General features: G+C 51.3%; 1 protein-coding gene across 17 annotated transcripts; it reads left to right on the plus strand.

The window, feature by feature from the left end:
• Positions 1-87: 87 nt before the first annotated feature.
• BBS1 (Bardet-Biedl syndrome 1) lies at positions 88-18,429 on the plus strand. Of its 17 annotated transcripts, XM_019937566.3 has the most exons (17): positions 88-719; positions 1,063-1,139; positions 1,255-1,289; positions 4,269-4,541; positions 4,657-4,703; positions 4,845-4,883; positions 5,006-5,078; positions 7,039-7,170; positions 8,025-8,131; positions 9,683-9,803; positions 9,978-10,136; positions 11,245-11,314; positions 11,904-12,062; positions 14,547-14,680; positions 15,710-15,844; positions 16,655-16,741; positions 16,975-18,429. In XM_019937566.3, the coding sequence occupies exons 1-17, from the start codon at positions 673-675 to the stop codon at positions 17,059-17,061; spliced, it is 1,782 nt and encodes a 593-aa protein (XP_019793125.2). In that variant the 5' UTR covers positions 88-672; the 3' UTR covers positions 17,062-18,429. The 17 variants fall into 17 exon arrangements, with proteins under 17 accessions (XP_019793125.2, XP_073665293.1, XP_073665294.1 ...); XM_073809195.1 differs by lacking the exon at positions 88-719 and having other exon boundaries at positions 726-1,139; XM_073809200.1 differs by lacking the exon at positions 88-719 and having other exon boundaries at positions 726-1,139; positions 14,567-14,680; positions 15,755-15,844.
• Positions 18,430-18,543: the final 114 nt, after the last annotated feature.

The following is an 18,543-nucleotide window of genomic DNA, read 5'->3' on the forward strand; positions in this document are numbered from 1 at the left end:
TCATTTGCTCCCAGCAAGGTGCTGGGATCAAGGCCTGCGGAGGGAGAAGGAGGGTTATTTTTAGGCTCCCATCCACAACGGGATTTTGACATCACCTCTAAATGTGGATACACAGAGAGTCAAGAGATGAACGTAGCACAATTTTTGCCGTCCTCCTTCGTGGCTTTTCTTCTATTTTAAAATATTCCAGGAACCTAAAACCTGGAAAGCCTCAACTTCAGCCACAATCCTAGGATTTAATCTCTTACCCTTTGTGTTTTTTCTCTGAGCCTGGACCTCTAGAGTAAGGAGGGAGAAAAGGAGTGGCCTCTTTTCCACCCGGTTAACCATGAAGATGAAGAGGGGAGGAGTTAGTTTTGCTGTTCATAAACACTACAAGGGCTCGTTTCCAGGGCTCAAAGCCAGAGGGCCCTGCTGCTGACTCTGAGCTGCAGGGCCCAAAAGCTCCTACTGGAAGGATCAAGGATAAATGATATGAGCTGGAATGAGGGATTGCATCTCAGTAGCTAGAAGCCCGGCACAAGCCAGAGCATCCTGCTCGCTGGCCTCTGCGTCCCGGGCCGGAAAGCTGAGCGCCCGGAACCTTTATACGCGAGCTTTCCAGAACCCGGGCTCTATTAGGCGCTGCGCGGCGGCTTGCCGGAGCTGGTTGCCAGGGTGACGCCTGAGAAGATGGCTGCTGCGTCTTCGTCGGATTCCGACAGCGGCAGAGCTGAGAGGTGAAGGCTGGGGTCCTTGAGGCCTCTTTTCCTACCTATGTAAAGAGGGTGCCCTGGTCCCGGGATCTGGGCTCCTGCGGTTCTCAGCAGCGCTGGCGGTCCTTGAAGGGCTCTTAGAGATCAAGTGGGGAAACTGAGGCCCAAGGAGTGAATGGGTGCGTGTGGGTGACTCGAGGTCGCTGTGCACCGGTGGTGGAGCCTGGACTTGGACCCAGATGTTCTATACCCCTAGTTCAAAGCTGCCTACACACCTCATTCTCAGAAACCAGCTCCGGCAAGTTTTCTTCCCCTTCCTTGGGATTCATCTTCCGCGCCCCCCGCAACTCTTTCCCTCTTCTCCCAGCAGTGAAGCCAGTTCGAAATGGCTGGATGCACACTACGACCCCATGGCCAACATCCACACCTTTTCCGCCTGCCTGCGTGAGTCTCTGGGACCAGGAACCCCGGTTCTTGGGGGACGGAGGAGTCAGATGGTTCTGTAGGGAAGCCTCTAGAATTCTGAGACCCTGGCTTATGGCTGTTTTATGTTTTCCAGAGCTGGCAGATTTGCATGGTGACGGGGAGTACAAGGTAAGCATATCACCCCAGAGGTGAGACTTCCCGATGGCTGCAAAGAAGCTCAGCATAATCTGGAATTAACGTGTACTTTGAAAAAGCACATTTAGGGTTAAATTTTATTTTTAATGTGGAAAGTGAAGAGAACCTGTTGATCTCACAGTACAGACTGCGGAAAGTAAAGCAGAGCAAAAATGCTGCCGGAAATTATACTAAGATAAAGCATCTTAATTTTGTTAACTTGAAGTAATTCTTTACTGGAAGGGCACATCCCTTGGTTGGGGGTGGGGCGTTACTCTGGAGGGAAAGTAGAAGGGAGGAGAGTGAGAGTTTTATGTTTATCAAAAGGATGGGAGAGGCCACAACAGTGAGAGGCCCGCGTACAGCAAAAAAAAAAAAAAAAAAAAAAAAAAGGCATAGGGACTTCCCTGGTGGTCCAGTGGTTAAGACTCCATGCTCCCAATGCAGGGGGCCCGGGTGTGATCCCTGGTCAGGGAACTAGATCCCACATGCCTCAACTAAAGATCCCACATGCCCCAACTAAAGATCCCACATGCCACAACTAAGACCCCAGTGCAGCCAAATAAATAATTTTTTTTTTTTTTAAGAAAAGGGTATAGATTTTAAGATTAGCCATGAGCTAATCATTGTTGAAGCTGGATGGTGTGTATTTGGGGGTTCATTATATGAGTCTCTCTACTTTTGTATATGACTGAAAATTTTCCATAATAAAAAGGTTAAATTTTAAATTTAATTTAAAATATAAAAGTAAGTAAATAAAATGTAAATAAAGAAATAAAAAATTGGGGGAATTCCCTGGCAGTCCAGTGGTTAAGAGTCCACACTTCCAATGCAAGGCGCGCGGGTTCGACCCCTGGTCGGGGAACTAAGATCCCACATGCTGCACGGGGTAGTCAAGAAAATATTAAAAAAAGAAGAAAAATAGGGCTTCCCTGGTGGCGCAGTGGTTGAGAGTCCGCCTGCCGTTGCAGGGAACACGGGTTCATGCCCTGGTCCGGGAAGATCCCACATGCCACGGAGCAGCTGGGCTTGTGAGCCGTGGCTGCTGAGCCTGCGCGTCTGGAGCCTGTGCTCGGCAACAGGAGAGGCCACAACAGTGAGAGGCCCGTGTACCGCAAAAAAAAAAAAAAGAAGAAGAAAAATAGATAAAAAATTTTGAAGGCACAGGTTTTTAAAAGTTTGAGATATATATTGGGCTAAATAAAGGAAGTTAACATGTCTGGAGTAGACTCTCTTTGAGGCAGTTTCACATACATAGATATTATTTATTAGTGGGAAAATAGATTCTGAGAGGCTGAGTTTACCGAGTTTGTAAAAGGTGGCAGACCTGGGTCTCTCAGCTCAGCCCTCAGCAAGGGCAGTGAACCCACAATGGGTGTGTTATGTGGGCAGCTTGAAGGGAGTCATACCCTACATGGACTGTGCAGTCAGATTTGGTGACTTTGGCCCCCAAATTCCTATCCATAAATCATTCAACAATTCGGCAAGCATACAGTGAACCCCTTCTGTGTGTCAGGTGTTGTGCACACACTAAACTTAGAAATGAGCCAGTCCATAGTCAGAAGGAGATATAGACAATGCCCTTAATTCATCCATGATGTTGACTGAACACCTAGTGTATGCTTGGCGCTGGGCTGACAGCAGTGAAGGGTAGAGAAATCACAGACCCAATAACTAATGTGAAATGGTAATGCTTTTGTGTAATAACTTTTCCAATGGCTAGTTTGCTTACTGTCGATTCCAAGCATCTAACCCAGTGCCTGGCACAAATTAGATAATTGATAAATATTTTTGGGGTAGATGAGTGGATGCTAAAATAGAATATATGGAAATTATTACGGGAGCACCAATGAAAGAACAGTGACTCTATCAGGAGGCACTAGAGGGCAGTAACATGAACTGGTGCTGAAGGATGAATGAAGTGTCCCAAGAAGGCATGGAAGAGAGGAGGGCATTCCAGGCAGAGGGAACAGCAGAAGCAGAGGCAGAGAGGCTTGGAAGTTCACAGCATATTTGGAAAGAGCAAATTTGAAATTAGAAAGTTGAGGCCAATATGAAATGATAGTTAAGACCACCGGCTTTGGATCCAGACAGACCTAGGTTCAGGTCCTAGCTCTACCACTTACTAGCCGGGTGACTTTTACCTAACATCTCTAAGCCACAGCTTCCTCATTTGTGAAATGAGGCTAATAATCGTACCTACCTCACGGGTTGTTGCTAGGATTAAATGAAAGGACGCATGAAGTTACTGGTGTGGCTCCTAGCACACTACATGCGCAGAATCCGGGCATTCTGTGGCAGCCCGCATTCTGGCTGGGGCATAGCATGGATAGGGAGGTGTTAGAAAACAAGTTGGGAACCAGATCAGAGGGGCCTTGAAGGCCTCACTCAGGAGAATGGGTTTGCATGAGAGCTACGGTGGCTTGGAGGGTGGAAAAGACAGGCTGAGGAGCTTGGTTCTCCTCTCTGGGTCCATAGAGCACATCCTGCTCTGCGTGACTGGTTCTGCATCTTTAGCCTGTTCCCGTTTGGAAGCCAGGCCTCAGAGCCCAGATATGAGTTTCAGGCCCCCCACTGACCTCAGCAACTGTTCCAGTGTCTAGAACAGTGCCTGGCATGGAGCAGGCCCTGAAGAAATGTTTACTGAACAAGCAATGAAAACATGAGCTGCCACCTATTCCTCGCTAGGTTCTCTAGTTGATTATCTCATTTGATTTTCACTACAAGTGTCGTATGGTAGGTATTCCCCTTTTGCACGTGGGAAAACTGTGGCTCAGGAAGTTGCATCAGTTTTCCCAAGGTCACACAGCTTACAAGCCTTCTTGCAAAGCCTTTGCCCTTCCCCCACCCACCCATGGTGCATTGTGAGCGTATATGAATGTGCACCAGCAAAGAGCTAAGCCCAAGAAGAGGGGCAGTAGCGGGGGTGGTCTTTAGACGCTGAGCCAGGAATCAGCCCGCCTCTCTCTACAGCTGGTGGTGGGGGACCTTGGCCCAGGTGGGCAGCAGCCCCGCCTGAAGGTGCTTAAAGGGCCCACAGTGCTGAGCGAAAGCCCGCTACCTGCCCTGCCAGCCGCTGCTGCCACCTTCTTCATGGAGCAACACGAACCCCGGACACCAGCGCTGGCACTCGCGTCAGGCCCTTGCGTGTATGTGTATAAGAATCTCAGGCCCTACTTCAAGTTCAGCCTGCCCCAGTTGCCTCCAAACCCCCTGGAACAGGACCTTTGGAACCAGGCCAAAGAGGTGAGTGATGTGCGGGATGAGAACAAGAAGGCGAAGGTAGCAGCCTTGGGGTTGTCCTCGTTCCCTGCCTGGCTCTGGTGCTCACAGGCTGTACCTTCTTCCCATGCTGGCACAGGACCGGATTGACCCCCTGACCCTGAAGGAGATGCTGGAGGGCATCCGGTGAGATCCCACTTCCCCCTTCGTATGCCTCCTACCCCTCCCTCATTCCCCCACCCCTACGCCTTCATCCCAGAGCCCGCAGTCTGAACCCCAGGCCCTGTTCCTTAACTAAACGTGCCATGATGGTCCCTCTCCTTACAGGGAGAAGGCAGAGGTGCCTTTGTCTGTACAGTCACTCAGGTAAGGGCCCTCTGGAGGGCCAGGGCTCCAGAAGTTCCCAGCGGGGAGGGAGCGGCCCTGGAGTGGCCTGGGGAGGGCAGCCAGGCCCAAGGCATGCAGGTGTCAGTGCTCTGTGTGTCCAGGTTTCTGCAGCTGGAGCTGAGTGAAATGGAGGCATTTGTGAACCAGCACAAGTCCAAGTCCATCAGGCGGCAGGTACTGCCCCTCTCTTCTTATTTCCCTAGAAAAAATAAGGACAGTTTTTTTAAAAGACGATGTAACGTTAGTGGTAAATTCTACAGCCAAATGCGACTAGTTTTACTTTGCAGTTACCCTTCCACATATATAGTCACAAAGCTGCAGGGCTTCTACTTTCCAGTTAACAGTAACAGCTTTTTTTTTTTAACAAATGTATTTATTTTCATTTAAAAATTTTTTTGCTGCATTGGGTTTTTGTTGCTGCACGTGGGCTTTCTCTAGTTGCGGTGAGCGGGGGCTACTCTTTGTTGCGGTGCGCAGGCTTCTCATTGCGGTAGCTTCTCTTGTTGCGGAGCACGGGCTCTAGGCGCCCAGGCTCAGTAGTTGTGGCACACGGGCTCAGTAGTTGTGGCGCACGGGCTTAGTTGTTCCACGGCATGTGGGATCTTCCCAGACCAGGGCTTGAACCTATGTCCCCTGCACTGGCAGGCAGATTCCTAACCACTGTGCCACGAGGGAAGCCCCACAGTGACAGCTTTGAATTGATATATAGTTATGTAGCTTTATATAACTTTCACCATCTTGGGGGTAAAGGTAATATATTTTCATTAGAGAAAACTTTGAAAATAAAGAGAAATATAAAGGAGAAATGTAAGTGACTACACTCACTACTCAGAGGTCCTCTTACCAGCTTGGTACATTTCCTTTATAAATATGCTTTTATATCCTGCTTCCCTTGAGTACATAGCATTATATCTTGAGCATTAGTCTTGAAGAACTCCATTTTTAATCAAGTGACCCCTTGATTATTTCATTGATTATTCATTATTTCATTCATAGTTTATGTAACTATTCACACGCAGGTCATTGGAGAAGAAATGTCTCCTTTTTATGCACTTCATATTTTTCTTAGTTATGCTTTTAATGGCTTTATTGATGATCCTATTCGTTGATGAACTCCAGTGGTTCCTGACCTAGGGGTTCCTGACTCTAGCCCAGGGATGGGCTCCCATAGCTGTCCCTGCATTTCAGAAAGCCGCAGGGGAACCGGCTACTTCCTGTAGAGGCCACGTGAGCCGAACACACTGACCAACACATACCTCAGCCTTTGGCTAGCCTTAGACAATTCTGTGAGAAACATTGTTCTCTCCTGCCGAGCAGCAGCTGAGGTCCACAGGTGTCACTATCATTGAGTACTTTTAAAATCAGGAAGTAAATGAAGTAAGTATTGCTTAAAAGATGCAGTTTTGGGGAGGCCATCGTTCCAAGTATGTGCATGGTTACATGATTGGGAGCCACTAACATCCATGTTTCTATAACTTTTCTCCTTCCACTAGGCATTGAGGATCATTCCTTTTTTTTTATCTTAAAGATAGTCACACAATGAACAGCTTTATCCAAAGAAACATTTTAGTCCCGCTAAGTTACTTCCATAGGAGAAATTCCTAAAAAAGGGATCATCCCCTTCTCTTTTGTTTTCTCTCCAATCACAATTAGAAAAAGAACATATGCCCACTGTAGAAACTGTAGGAAAGCACAATGGAGAAATTAAACATCACCTATGATCTCATTGTCCAGAGATAACCAGTGTTTGTATTTAAGGGTTTAGCTTTCCAGCATGTTTTTTTATTCATATATTTTTTTTTAACTGGGATAATACTAACATAACTTTTTACCTGTGTTTTCTCTTAATACGTTAGAAGCATCCTCCCTGTCACTGAGTGTTCTTGTAAAATGTGATTTTTGTAAATGACTGCATGGGTTTTTTATCATACAGATAGTTTATAATTGACTTAGACAATCCTCTTTTGTTAGAAAGTTAGGTTTGTTGCAGTAAACACCTTTGTACATAAATCTTCTGTCACATCTCTGATACTCTTCCTCCTCCTTTGCCCTCTTTCTTCCTGGGGCGTCCTGGGAGTCTCTGGGGGAATGGTGTGAGGGGAGCTACTGGGTGACCCCTGCAGTCCCTCTGCAGACAGTCATCACCACCATGACCACCTTAAAGAAGAACCTGGCTGACGAGGACGCTGTGTCCTGCCTGGTGCTGGGCACTGAGAACAAGGAGCTCCTGGTACTGGACCCAGAAGCCTTCACTGTTTTGGCCAAGGTCAGTGTGGGGCCTGGCCGTGGGCACACCCGTGGCCCAGGCTCCATTCCCTCCCCTGTTCCCCAATATCTCCTGCCCCCCAGTTAGTTCTTGGTAATATGTGTTCACTGTGGAAAATTATAAAATGTAGATAAGCGTAAAGAAAGAGATATAGGGACTTGCCTGGCGGTCCAGTGGTTAAGACTCTGCGCTTCCACTGCAGGGGGCACGGGTTCAAGCCCTGGTCAGGGAACTAAGATCCCGCATGCCATGTGATGGGGCCACAAAAAAAAAAAAAAGAAGAAGAAGAAGAAAAGAAAAAGATATATATCCCCAAATCCTACCACCCACAGATAAGTCTTTGGCATAAGTCTTTCCAGACATTTTCATATTTAGACACAGATATATAATTTTACATAATTTTTTTTTTTTTTTTACAAATATGGCCTCTTGGCATAGGATCATGTAAGCTACTGTTTTCATGTAGCAGAAGCTTATCAATATCTTTCCATATCTATATAAAACCACATCAGCCTTTGCAAAGGCCACACAACATCGATTATATAGATGTACCCTGTCACCTATTGTACATTTGTTTGCAGTTTTTTGCTATTATTAACACCACCTCAGTGGGCTTCCTTGCCCAAACATCTTTGCGTGCTTATCTAAATGCTTCCTTACGATGCATTCCTAGAAGTGGCCGAGTTTAGTCAAAGGGCTACATGTTGCCGAGTTTCCTTCCAGAAAAATTGTACAAGTTTAAACTGTGACCAGCAGGGTGTGAGTGAGGAGATTGGGACTTGGAGGAATTACTTCAGGTCAGGGAAGGGCTGGGGCTCCAGGGAAATCGGGATGTTTGAGTCTGTTCTTTGCAGATGAGCCTACCCAGCGTCCCCGTCTTCCTGGAGGTTTCTGGCCAGTTCGATGTGGAGTTCCGTCTTGCTGCTGCCTGCCGCAACGGGAACATCTATATGCTGAGAAGGTAGCCACATCCGTGGTCTCTGGGGCTAGAGGAACATCTCAGAAACCTGGTGGTCTTGAGGGCTTGTAAGATGAGCAGGGGGCTTTGGGGCTGGAATGTGGGAATGGAAAGAGCTGAGAACTTCATATAGGAGGCAGAGCCCTTGAGCACAGGGGACATGTGGAGGCTCGTCCGATGGGGCCTGGCAAAGTGAGAGACTGGGCCGGGTGGCCGTAACACGAGTGATGCAATCAGATATTAGAAGAAATGAAAATAGTCTCTCATACTTATTCTGTTGCTTTTATAGGTATGTGACATTTCCTTATGCATTAGTTTGATATTTCTCAACAGTCATTTTTTTTAATTCAAGAAATGTTTTCGAGCACCTACTATGTATGAAGCATTGTATAAGGTGTTGGGGATATATTGATGAACAAAACATAACAAAGTCCCTGCCCTTGTGGGAAGATAGATATTAAGGTCAACAAACCAAGGTAATATTGCAAACTGGATGCATGCTATGGAGGAAAAATATAGGCTCAATGGGAAAAAACAATGGGGTCAGGGTGATCAGCGAATGCCTATCTGGGGAGATGACTTGAAGGTTAAGAAGGAGCCAGTTGTTCAGAAAGTGAAGCAAGGGCTTCCCTGGTGGCGCAGTGGTTGAGAGTCCACCTGCTGATGCAGGGGACACAGGTTCGTGCCCCAGTCCGGGAGGATCCCACATGCCGCGGAGCAGCTGGGCCCATGAGCCATGGCCGCTGAGCCTGCGCGTCCGGAGCCTGTGCTCCGCAAAAGTGAAGCAAGAGTGTTACAGGCAGAGGAAATTTAAGCGAACTCTAGGTGGGAAAGACATTATCTTGTGCCACTCAAGCTTGGTGTCAAGACATGACGTAGAGACCAGGGTCGGCTCATGCAGGACCTGGTGGGACATGGTAAAGATTTTGGATTTTATCCGAAGTGCAGTAGAAAACTATTATGGGGTTTTACTCAGAAGAATGACATGACCCGTTTACATTTTTTAAAGATTACCGTGCTGGGTGGAGGGTAGATTGGAAGGAGTCCCGGAGACCAGTGGGGAAGCTCTCAGAGGAGTCATCAGGTGGGAGATGACTCTGGCTCAGACTTAAGCAAGGTGGGCTAGAGCCTGTGATGGACAGACAGGAATTATCCCTACTTTCTGGATAAGAGAAATTAAGACTCAGAGGCCAGGAAACTGAGAACAGTGCATTTACACAGAATAAACTCCTCATGCTTTTCTGATGAATTACTAAACTGCGTCAGTCCGTTACTTTGTCTAACCTGCAGTGCGCTCACTGTAAACTGGTAAGTGCCAGGTTATCACACAAATTACTGTGGTAAAGTTGAGAGGAAGACTAGGAGGGAAGACACACTTCCTGTTATCCAAGGTCGTGCAGCTACTAAGTCACAGAGGTGGAACTAACAGCGCAGTCATCTGCTGTGGGCCAAGGTTCCTGCCAGGGTAGTCTGTGGGGCTTGGAAAGAGGAGGGTCAGCCGGGGAAGGAGAGAGGCTTCCTCTGGGGCTGGGAGAGTGTGTCTTTATTCCACAGAGACTCCAAGCGCCCCAAGTACTGCATCGAGCTGAGTGCCCAGCCTGTGGGGCTTGTCCGGGTTCACAAGGTCCTGGTGGTGGGCAGCAACCAAGACAGCCTGCATAGCTTCACCCACAAGGTGTGGCCTCTGGGCAAGCACCAGCCCCAGCCCCTCCACCCGTGCCTCCTTAGTCCCCCTCAGCAGGCGAGCCCTTCCGGCCTTCCCTTCCCAGCAACTCCAGCCACCCCTTCTTTCCACTCTTAAGCCCTGAGCCCCCTGCAGACATTTAGCCGTCCCCTGCCCCCCACGCAGGGTAAGAGGCTGTGGACAGTGCAGATGCCCGCAGCCATCCTGACCATGAACCTCCTGGAGCAGCGCTCCCGGGGCCTGCAGGCCGTCATGGCCGGACTGGCCAACGGAGAGGTCCGCATCTACCGCGACAAGGCCCTGCTCAGCATCGTCCGCACGCCGGTGAGCTGCTGCCTCCTCCTTGCCCCGCTCCCGCCTGTGGGGCCCCTTCACTGCCTCTCCTGACCCCACTCCACCTGCCACCCTTAACTTCTGATGCATTTTGAAAACATTCGTTGAGCATCCCATATGCACAACTCACTGTATTAGAAGGATAAATCAGTGACTGAATCCTTACTGTCGGGGAACTTACAGTCTGAAGTGATAGCCAGCTAGAGACACAGCCGATTCAAATACAAGGCAGACTAAAGCAGAGCAAAGCACTGAAAAAGCGCAGAGGCAGCCCAGTGACTGGGGGCGGGGGGGGGTGAAGGATAAATGGGGACGGAACTCAGGGGCCATTTCACAGGGCAAACCACAATTCAGCTGGGCCTCGAAGCAGTCTGCTTCGATAAATGGAGTGGATAAATGGAGATAGAATATTCCAGACTGGAAATAACATGAACAAAGGCTGAGAGGCATGAGTGTTCTTTAAAGGAGTCCAGGTAGTTTGATGAATCTGGACCAGACTTTTTCAAACAATATCAATTTAATAGGCCAGCAACAGAACCAGAAAAAAGAAGTTCAGAATATATCACATGTGAAACTTTGTGTACTTGTATGTATAAAGTGTCATATGTCACAATGTAAAATTGGAAAGCAGCTGGTTTGGACCACAGGCTGCTGGGAGGGCAGGCGGTGTGGTGTGTGGGTTGGGGAAAGGGCAGGGAGAGAACTGATAGAAAAGGCAAGTTGGCGTCAGATGCGGAAGGCCTTGAATGTCCTGACAAGGAGGGCAAAAGCCACTGGAGGTTTTTCAGCAGGGAATAGGTGTGGTCATATTTGTATTTTTGAAAGGCAGCAGAGGCAGCAGTGTGAAAGACACTGGGGAGGAAGACTAGGCTGGGAGACCTCTTAGAAAGCTGACCCCAAAGCCAGTGATGTTCAGTCTGGAACTGTGGCCGTGGCAGTGAGGAGGGGGCTGGGATTAGAGGCAGCGTGGCTCCAGGCCTCGCCTCACATCTCACCTCTTACATCATATCTGGGGTCTCCAAGCCTTATCCCCCTCCCCCCAGACTTGCTCTCCTCACTGAGTCATTTTCCCAGCTAAACTCTGACATCGCCACCGTAGGATGCAGTGACCAGCCTTTGCTTTGGCCGCTACGGGCGGGAAGATCACACCCTCATCATGACTACACGAGGTGAGACAAGTCAGGCCTGGCAGGGGTTTTAAAGTTGGGAGTCAGTGAGATAGGCCAGATCCTGGGAAAGAAGAGGAGGCGGATGTGGAACATTGGTGGGCCTAGGTTTGGAAAGCAGGGCTTGCAGACACGTCCTGTCTGGGCTGGGCCTTCACTGGGGACAGCTCACCAGCAGTCTGATGTCACTACCTGGGGGCCAGGCCCTGGCTGTGTCTCCAGTTCACCCCAGTATCCGCCACAATGCAGAACTGGAACATCACAGTGGTCAATAAATAACTACTAGGGAATTCCCTGGCGGTCCAGTGGTTAGGGCTCTGCACTTCCACTACAGGGGGCCCGGGTTCGATCCCTGGTCAGGGAAGTAAGATCCCGCAAGCAGAGTGGCGCAGCCAAAAATAAACAAGTAAATCAGCTGCTAAATGAATGTATGAATTAATGGTAGGACACACTTCATTCCTTCCAGAAACTCAGAGTCTCAGGAGGAAGACTGAAATGGGTCGATATGAGACAGATTGCTTGGGAAGAAAGAATGGGAACGTAGGGTAGAAATGGGGAGGACAAATCTGCTTCTGCCTGTCCTCCTCCCTAGGTGGTGGCCTGATTATCAAGATCCTGAAGCGCACAGCAGTGTTTGTGGAGGGGGGAGGTGAAGCAGGTCCCCCACCAGCCCAGGCCATGAAACTCAACATGCCCCGAAAGACCCGGCTTTACGTGGATCAGACACTGCGAGAGCGGGAAGCCGGCACCGGTGAGATTCAGGCTGGCTCCTTCCTCTTCCTCCTCCCTTGCGCCAAAGCAGCAGGAACTGGGTGAATGCCGCCTGGGTGCCCTGAGCAGTGGGAGGAGACCTGGGTGAACCGGGTGGGTCTCATGCCTCTGGAAGCCCAGAGACAGCCTAGGAGGTACACCCTGCCAACAAAGAGCTACAGCTCAAGGGGGAAGGTGCTGTGGGTGAGGGCGAGAGCCCTTAGAACTCGAGGAGGGAGCAGCCACTTTTAGATGGAGGAAGTCTCATGAGAGAAGTAGAATCTGATCGAGGTTCTTCCTTATCCTATTTGATTTTCCTGCTCTTTTGTTCATTCATTCATTCATTCATTCACTTAATACCTATGATTATGCCAGGCCTTGTGCCGGGTGCCTAGAATTAGGCCAGTCCCTACCTAAAGAGCTCAGTAGACCTTACTAACTTCATGTTGCATGACAGGTGTAGAATAAGTCTCTGCAGAGGGCTGTTGAGACACACAAGGGAGTGTGTTTGCCTGGGAGCCTGGGAAAGGCTTCAGAGAGAGATGATATTGGATTTGGCCCCAAAAGCTGATTATAAGCCTACCAGCCAGAGAGGGAGAGGGGAGGGCGATTTAGGAAGAGGCTTGGGAAAAGGCGCAGGGCCCTACCTGGATCTAAGCAGCATCTGTCATGTAGCTGCGGGTGCAGTGCAGGAAGGCTCAGTGGCCAGCGGGGAGGCTGGGAAAGCAGGTCAGCTGGCTCCGAAAGGGTCTGGAATGCAAAGTTAAGATGTTTTGGTTTATTCCGTGTAGTGGAGAGATGGGAAAGATGTTAAGCAGAAACATACAGTAACTCAACCCCCTCTGTCTTTGAAAGGAATCTGGCTTACAGTTTAAAGGATAAATTACAAGATAAAGAAAATAGCTAGCAGGCTGTTGTAGCCTAGAGAACCCAAGAGAAGCAACTGATATATTAGAGAAATAATTAAGCAGTTCTCTAAGGTATAATGAAAATAGCAAGAATCAATAGCTTTTGTATATACCAACAGTATCCAGTTAGAAAAGAGAAAGTTTCCATTCACGATAGCAAAGAAATCCTTAGATGTAAACTTAACAAGAAAACATACAAAGTCTAATAAAGAAAATTATAAAACTGCTTTAAAGAACAGGAAAGACCACCTGAATATTTAAATGATGAGACTTACCAAGTCTCAGGGTCGTAAGACCTAAAGTTGTAAAGCTGTTGATTAGTTAACAGCTTCTGAAATTAATCTAGAAACATAGCAAAGTTACAGTTAAAATCCCTATGGGTTTTATTTTGAGGACTTGACCAGTTGATTCTAAGAGTAAATCTAAGAAGTTTGGGGAAAATAAGAATGAGGAGACTCAGCCTATCAGATAGCAGAATGAACTATGAATTTGTAGGAATTAGCAGCTGTGGCATCAGTATGGGAATTGATACAGCTCAGTGGCACGTTTAGGAAGTCCAGAAACACACCCTTGTACGCGTGGAAAGTCAGTATATGATAGATGTGTCATTTCAAATTAGTGGGGGAAGGAGAGACTGTCCAAGAAACATAATTAGGACAACTTGTTTCTAGAAAAAAAGTTAGAACTCTACCTCATACCAAACACAAAAGTTAATTCTGGGTAAATTAAAAATAAACTGTGAAAGTATTAGAGGAAAAAGGAAAGATGAAAGGATGGGGTAACATAAAGATGAAAGCTTCTGAATGGCAGAAGGCTCCTCGCAGGCACAAGGAGCAAGGACAGACTGGCTGACCAAGGTGCTCAGTCTGGAAAGTAGGGACAGTGGGATGGAGGGGAGGGAGCGGGCTCTGGAGAGGCCCTGAGGAAGGGTCATCCGACCTTGGCCAATGATTAGCTGTGAGGGGTGAACCTGGGTGACTTGATGGATGGGGATGCAGTGACGGAGTTAGGGAAATGAGGTTGGTTTCCGCAGCGTTGAGCTCCAGGGGTTGATGGGACGTCCAGGTGGAGGTGCCCATCAGGCAGTTAGAAGCAGCAGGCAGGCCAGGCGCTGAGCTGCCCAAGATGAGTGCACAGTACCAGGTGCAGACGTGGGCCGGACCCTGATGCACCCCTGCCCTCAGGAGCTCGTGGTTGTTCCTCTTTGGGGTGGTCACAGCTGGGGCAGGACATGGATGGGGCAGCGAGGAAGACAGAGGATGAGAAGAAGACCAAGGACAAAACTCGAGGGAACCCCAGCCCTTACTAGAAGGAGCCAGCAAAGGAGGCTGCGGTTGTGTGGGCAGCCAGGTGGTGCGAGAACCAGGAAGCAGGAGCAGGGAGTGGTCCGCAGCGTCCAGTGTCACCAGGGGCTGGCTGTGGGACCTCAGTCCTCCCGTTGCCCGCGTTCCCAGCCTCTGCCCACTGTGCCTTCCTCTCGCGCTCTCCCCACGGCCGCCTGAGCAGCACCCTCTCCCCCGGCCCTGCCCCCTCCTCCCGCCTCGCGTCCAGCACCGGCCCTCTGTGTGCCCCCTCAGCCATGCACCGGGCCTTCCAGGCAGACCTCTACCTGCTGCGCCTCCGGGCCGCCCGCGCCTACGCGCAGGCCCTCGAGTCCAGCCTGAGCCCCGTGTCTGCGACGGCGCGGGAGCCGCTCAAGCTGCACGCTGTGGTGAGCACCCACGTGGCGGGGGCATCAGCCACCTCGGGGCCAGGAGGGCAGAGGTCAGGGCTGTGCGGGCACCCCTCGGCCCAGGAGCGGATCCCAAGGCAACTAGGCCCCGTGCCCCTTCTCACCTTCCCACAGGCCCAGGGCCCAAGTCTCACGTCCTCCCCTGTGAGAGCGCTCTCACCTCTTTCCTGTGCCGCCTCTTCCCCTTGGCTGGCCGCAGAGTGGGGCACGCTCTCCAGCCCCCTTATTCCATGCGGTGCCTCAGACGAGCCCCCAGACTTGGGGCAGGGCACACAGGTAGTCACCTTGGGCTGTTTCTTCCCAGGAGCCTTGAGGGACTCTTACAGCTGTGGTACAGGGAAGAAACCTGTTCATTTCGGTAACTGCCGGCAGCCCAAGGAGTTGGGACTGCTCAGTACTGGGAAGGGGCCATCCTGAGACTTACACTGGCACAAGGAGGATGAGGGCCCCTTGTACTCAGACACAAGTGACCTCAAGGTCGTCAGGGCTCCAGCTGGCTCTAAATGGGTCCCTGAGGTGTGCTGTCTGATCCAATTGGGCTTCTGATATCTCTTTCCTTAAAGAAAGTGGATAGATACAGCGAGGAAGCAGCTGCAGAGCAGTCGAGGATAAGAGGGAGGAAAGTGAAATCCTTGCAGCCACCAGAGGACGAGAGGAGGAGGTTGGGCCAGGCCCTGCGAAGAGCGGGGTGGGGCAGGGCACGGACACGGACACAGGTGGGAGCCAGGGCCGGCTTCCCCAGGCCAACTGTGCCTCCGACCAACTTGCTGAGTGGCCTTGGTCGAGCCCCTTCTCCGCTCTGGGATTTTGCTCATCCCTTGCACACGGAGCCAAGCTTCTGAGCTCCGTGCCTTTTGAGGGGCGGATGGACAGTGCATTAGAGTGGTTCGAGGAAGGTGACTTGAGGGCGCTGAGGGGGAGCGGGCGGGCAGGGCCGGGGTAGGCCGTATTCGGCCCCCAAGGCCACTAGGTCCTACGGGCTTTCTCCCCACCCCACCCTCTGCACAGGTTCAGGGCCTGGGCCCCACCTTTAAGCTCACCCTTCACCTGCAGAACACCTCAACAGCCCGACCCATCCTGGGGCTGCTGGTCTGCTTCCTGTACAACGAGGGGCTCTATGCTCTGCCCCGGGCCTTCTTCAAGGTACTGGACCCACCTTACTGAGACCTGGAGTGAGAAAGCTTGGGCGGGGCCGGATTAGATGTCCGCAGGTCAGAGGTGAGGGAGCTGGCAAGTGGCTACAGCCACAGACCAGACTAGGGTGCAGCAGGGGCCCTGGGGAGAGCCCCCGAGACCTGCCTCAGCTGCTTTTCTCCCAGCCTGTGAGAGGTCTCAGGGAGGCACACCGAAGGTTCTGGGAGAACAGTGAGAGTCCAGGCCTCACCGGTGCTGCTCTCAGAAGCCTGTTGGTGCTCTGGGGTCCCAGAGCCCACCCTGTTTTCTAGCCACTCCTGCAGCAGGAATGGGAGCCCCACGGAGACTCTTCCAGAGTGAAGAGCCTTGTTTCCCCCCAGGTCCAGGTTTGACCCTAAGTTGGAAGGACCAGAAACTGAGAAAGACTTTGGGATGTGAAAGAAATAGCCCTGGACTTGGTTGGAGGTTTAGGTTTAGGGACTTCTCTGGTGGCCCAGTGGGTAAGACTCCACGTTTCCCCTACAGGGGGCACGGGTTTGATCCCTGGTCGGGGAACTAAGATCCCGCCTGCTGTGCGGTGTGGCCAAAAGAAAAAAAAAAAAAAGGTTTAGCTTTAATTAGGGACATGCATGCAGCCCTGCGGCATTCTCTCCCCCCACTGAGCCCACATCCTCCTCAAACTGGCTTGTCATCCCTGCCCACCCTGCCAGGGCACACTGAAGTTCAGCTGGGACAACAGGTGTGAGAGTGCTTTGGAATCTACCAAACACTGTCTAGGCGTGAGGGCTGACTTCTTTACCTCTTTGTCCCCAAACTTAGGTCCCCTTGCTGGTGCCAGGGCTCAACTACCCCCTGGAGACCTTTGTGGAGAGTCTTAGTGACAAGGGCATCTCAGACATTATCAAGGTGGGTTGCCGGTTGGTACTAGTTGGGGAGGTCAGTGTGAGTGAGTGCGGACAAGGCCCCCGGGTGGCTGCCAGGATGGGGTGGGTGTCTGCCCAGTAGAGGCCTCCCAGCCTCCCCTTCCCCTTTGACAGAGCCCTGCACTAGGGCCAGTGCAGACCAGACCGTGCTTGGCCTTTGCAGGAGCAGGGGTAAAGGGGGAATGCCCCCTACTACCTGGGGCACCTTCTCCATAGGTGCTGGTGCTCCGAGAAGGCCAGAGCGCACCCCTGCTCAGCGCCCATATCAACATGCCTGTGAGTGAGGGGCTGGCAGCTGCCTGACGCCTGAGCCGGTGTTAAAGCCCCTGTGGAATCAGGACCAGGGAGTTCCAGCCCCTTCCACTGAGCCGGGCAGAGTCCACGGCCCCAGGCCCACTCCAGTGCAGCAGTGTGCTGGGCAACAGCCTCCCTCTCCTCTCCTAGTGCCCCTTTCTCACCACCCTGACCACTGGGTGACCTGTAGCAGCAGGTCAGTGAGTCCCCAGGAGGTTGGGCTCCATCCTCCTCAGGGAAACCCAGGCATTGGCCCTTTGGGCTCTCTCTTCTCCCCACTTTTCCCCAGAAGCCACTCCCAGGTCTGAAGGCAGAGTTCTGAAGTGCTCAAGGTGAGATGAGGGCATAGGCCCAGCCTCCTTGTCTGCCGCTTCCCTTAGGCATGTCACTCTGCTGCTGCTGCAGAATTGGCTGGGGCCTTGCCTGAGACAATCAGAGGCTCTTCTTGGGTGAGACTGAGCCCCCTGTTGCTCCCTGGGGTTCCAGAGGCTTGGCTCCTCCCAGCTCAGCTTGCAGACAAAACACATCCTCTGATCTCCCCTCGTGAGCTCAGCAGGGGGCCCCGGGAATAGCTGCCTTCCCACCGGAAGTCTTGGGCTCAGCCAAGGTCTCAGGCCTGTGATGCTCCATGAAGATCACCAAGGGAGAAGCTGCTGCGGGGGGCAGAGAGCGCCGTGCAGGAGCTAGTGGCCCCAGCCCCCACCAGGCTTCTGAAGACCACACAGCTGCTGCTCCTGACTTGGATGCTCGTGCCCAGAAAGCATCCCAGGAGAGGAAGGCTCAGAGAGACAGAGCAGAGGTGGGGCCGCGGCACACAGGAGGGGCGTCTCTGGGGTCCTGGGGAGGGGCTTTGGGAGGCAGAAGCCTAGAACTGCCAGTCAAGATGCTCTTCTGTGCCCCGGAGCCCAGATCGGTCAGGTGAGTGGCAGGTTCACTGGGCAGTGGCCACAGTGTGAGATTCACTGGAAAGGCATGGACCATAGGTGTTGAGTCAGGTTGAAGACTGAATGAAGGTACATGTTTAGACCTTAAGCGTCAGAGACCCACAGTCTGGGCCCTTGGTGCTTCCTGGAGCCCCCTGGCTAGTCTGCCTGGCCCGCCTCACAGCCTTCTTTTGAGTTAGCGCTACCAGGGCCGCCCTGAGCCATTTGTGAGCCAGGAACCCTACTGCCTGAGGAAGGACCTATATCTTCTGTCTGACCAGGTACAGGCTAGCATGTGGCAGACAGCTCAGGCTTGTGGGAAGTACCCAAATCCCTGTGTGCTTCAGTTTCCCCAAGCGTAAAATGAGGCAGTTTGACCAGATTCAGCTCTAACATCCTAGAGCTGGCAGCCCCTCTAAAGGAAACAAGGAGTCAACTCCAGAAAGTAGGTGCAGGAGTAAGTGCAGAGCTTTTGCTCTTGAGACCAAGGGCCCCAAGCTGATTGATTCTGCCGGGCAACAGCCTCTGTGCCGGAGACAGTGAGGGACAGCCCACAGTCACCCCCTGT

This window comes from Tursiops truncatus, chromosome 8, assembly GCF_011762595.2.
Source record: "Tursiops truncatus isolate mTurTru1 chromosome 8, mTurTru1.mat.Y, whole genome shotgun sequence".
Lineage (NCBI taxonomy): Eukaryota > Metazoa > Chordata > Mammalia > Artiodactyla > Delphinidae > Tursiops > Tursiops truncatus.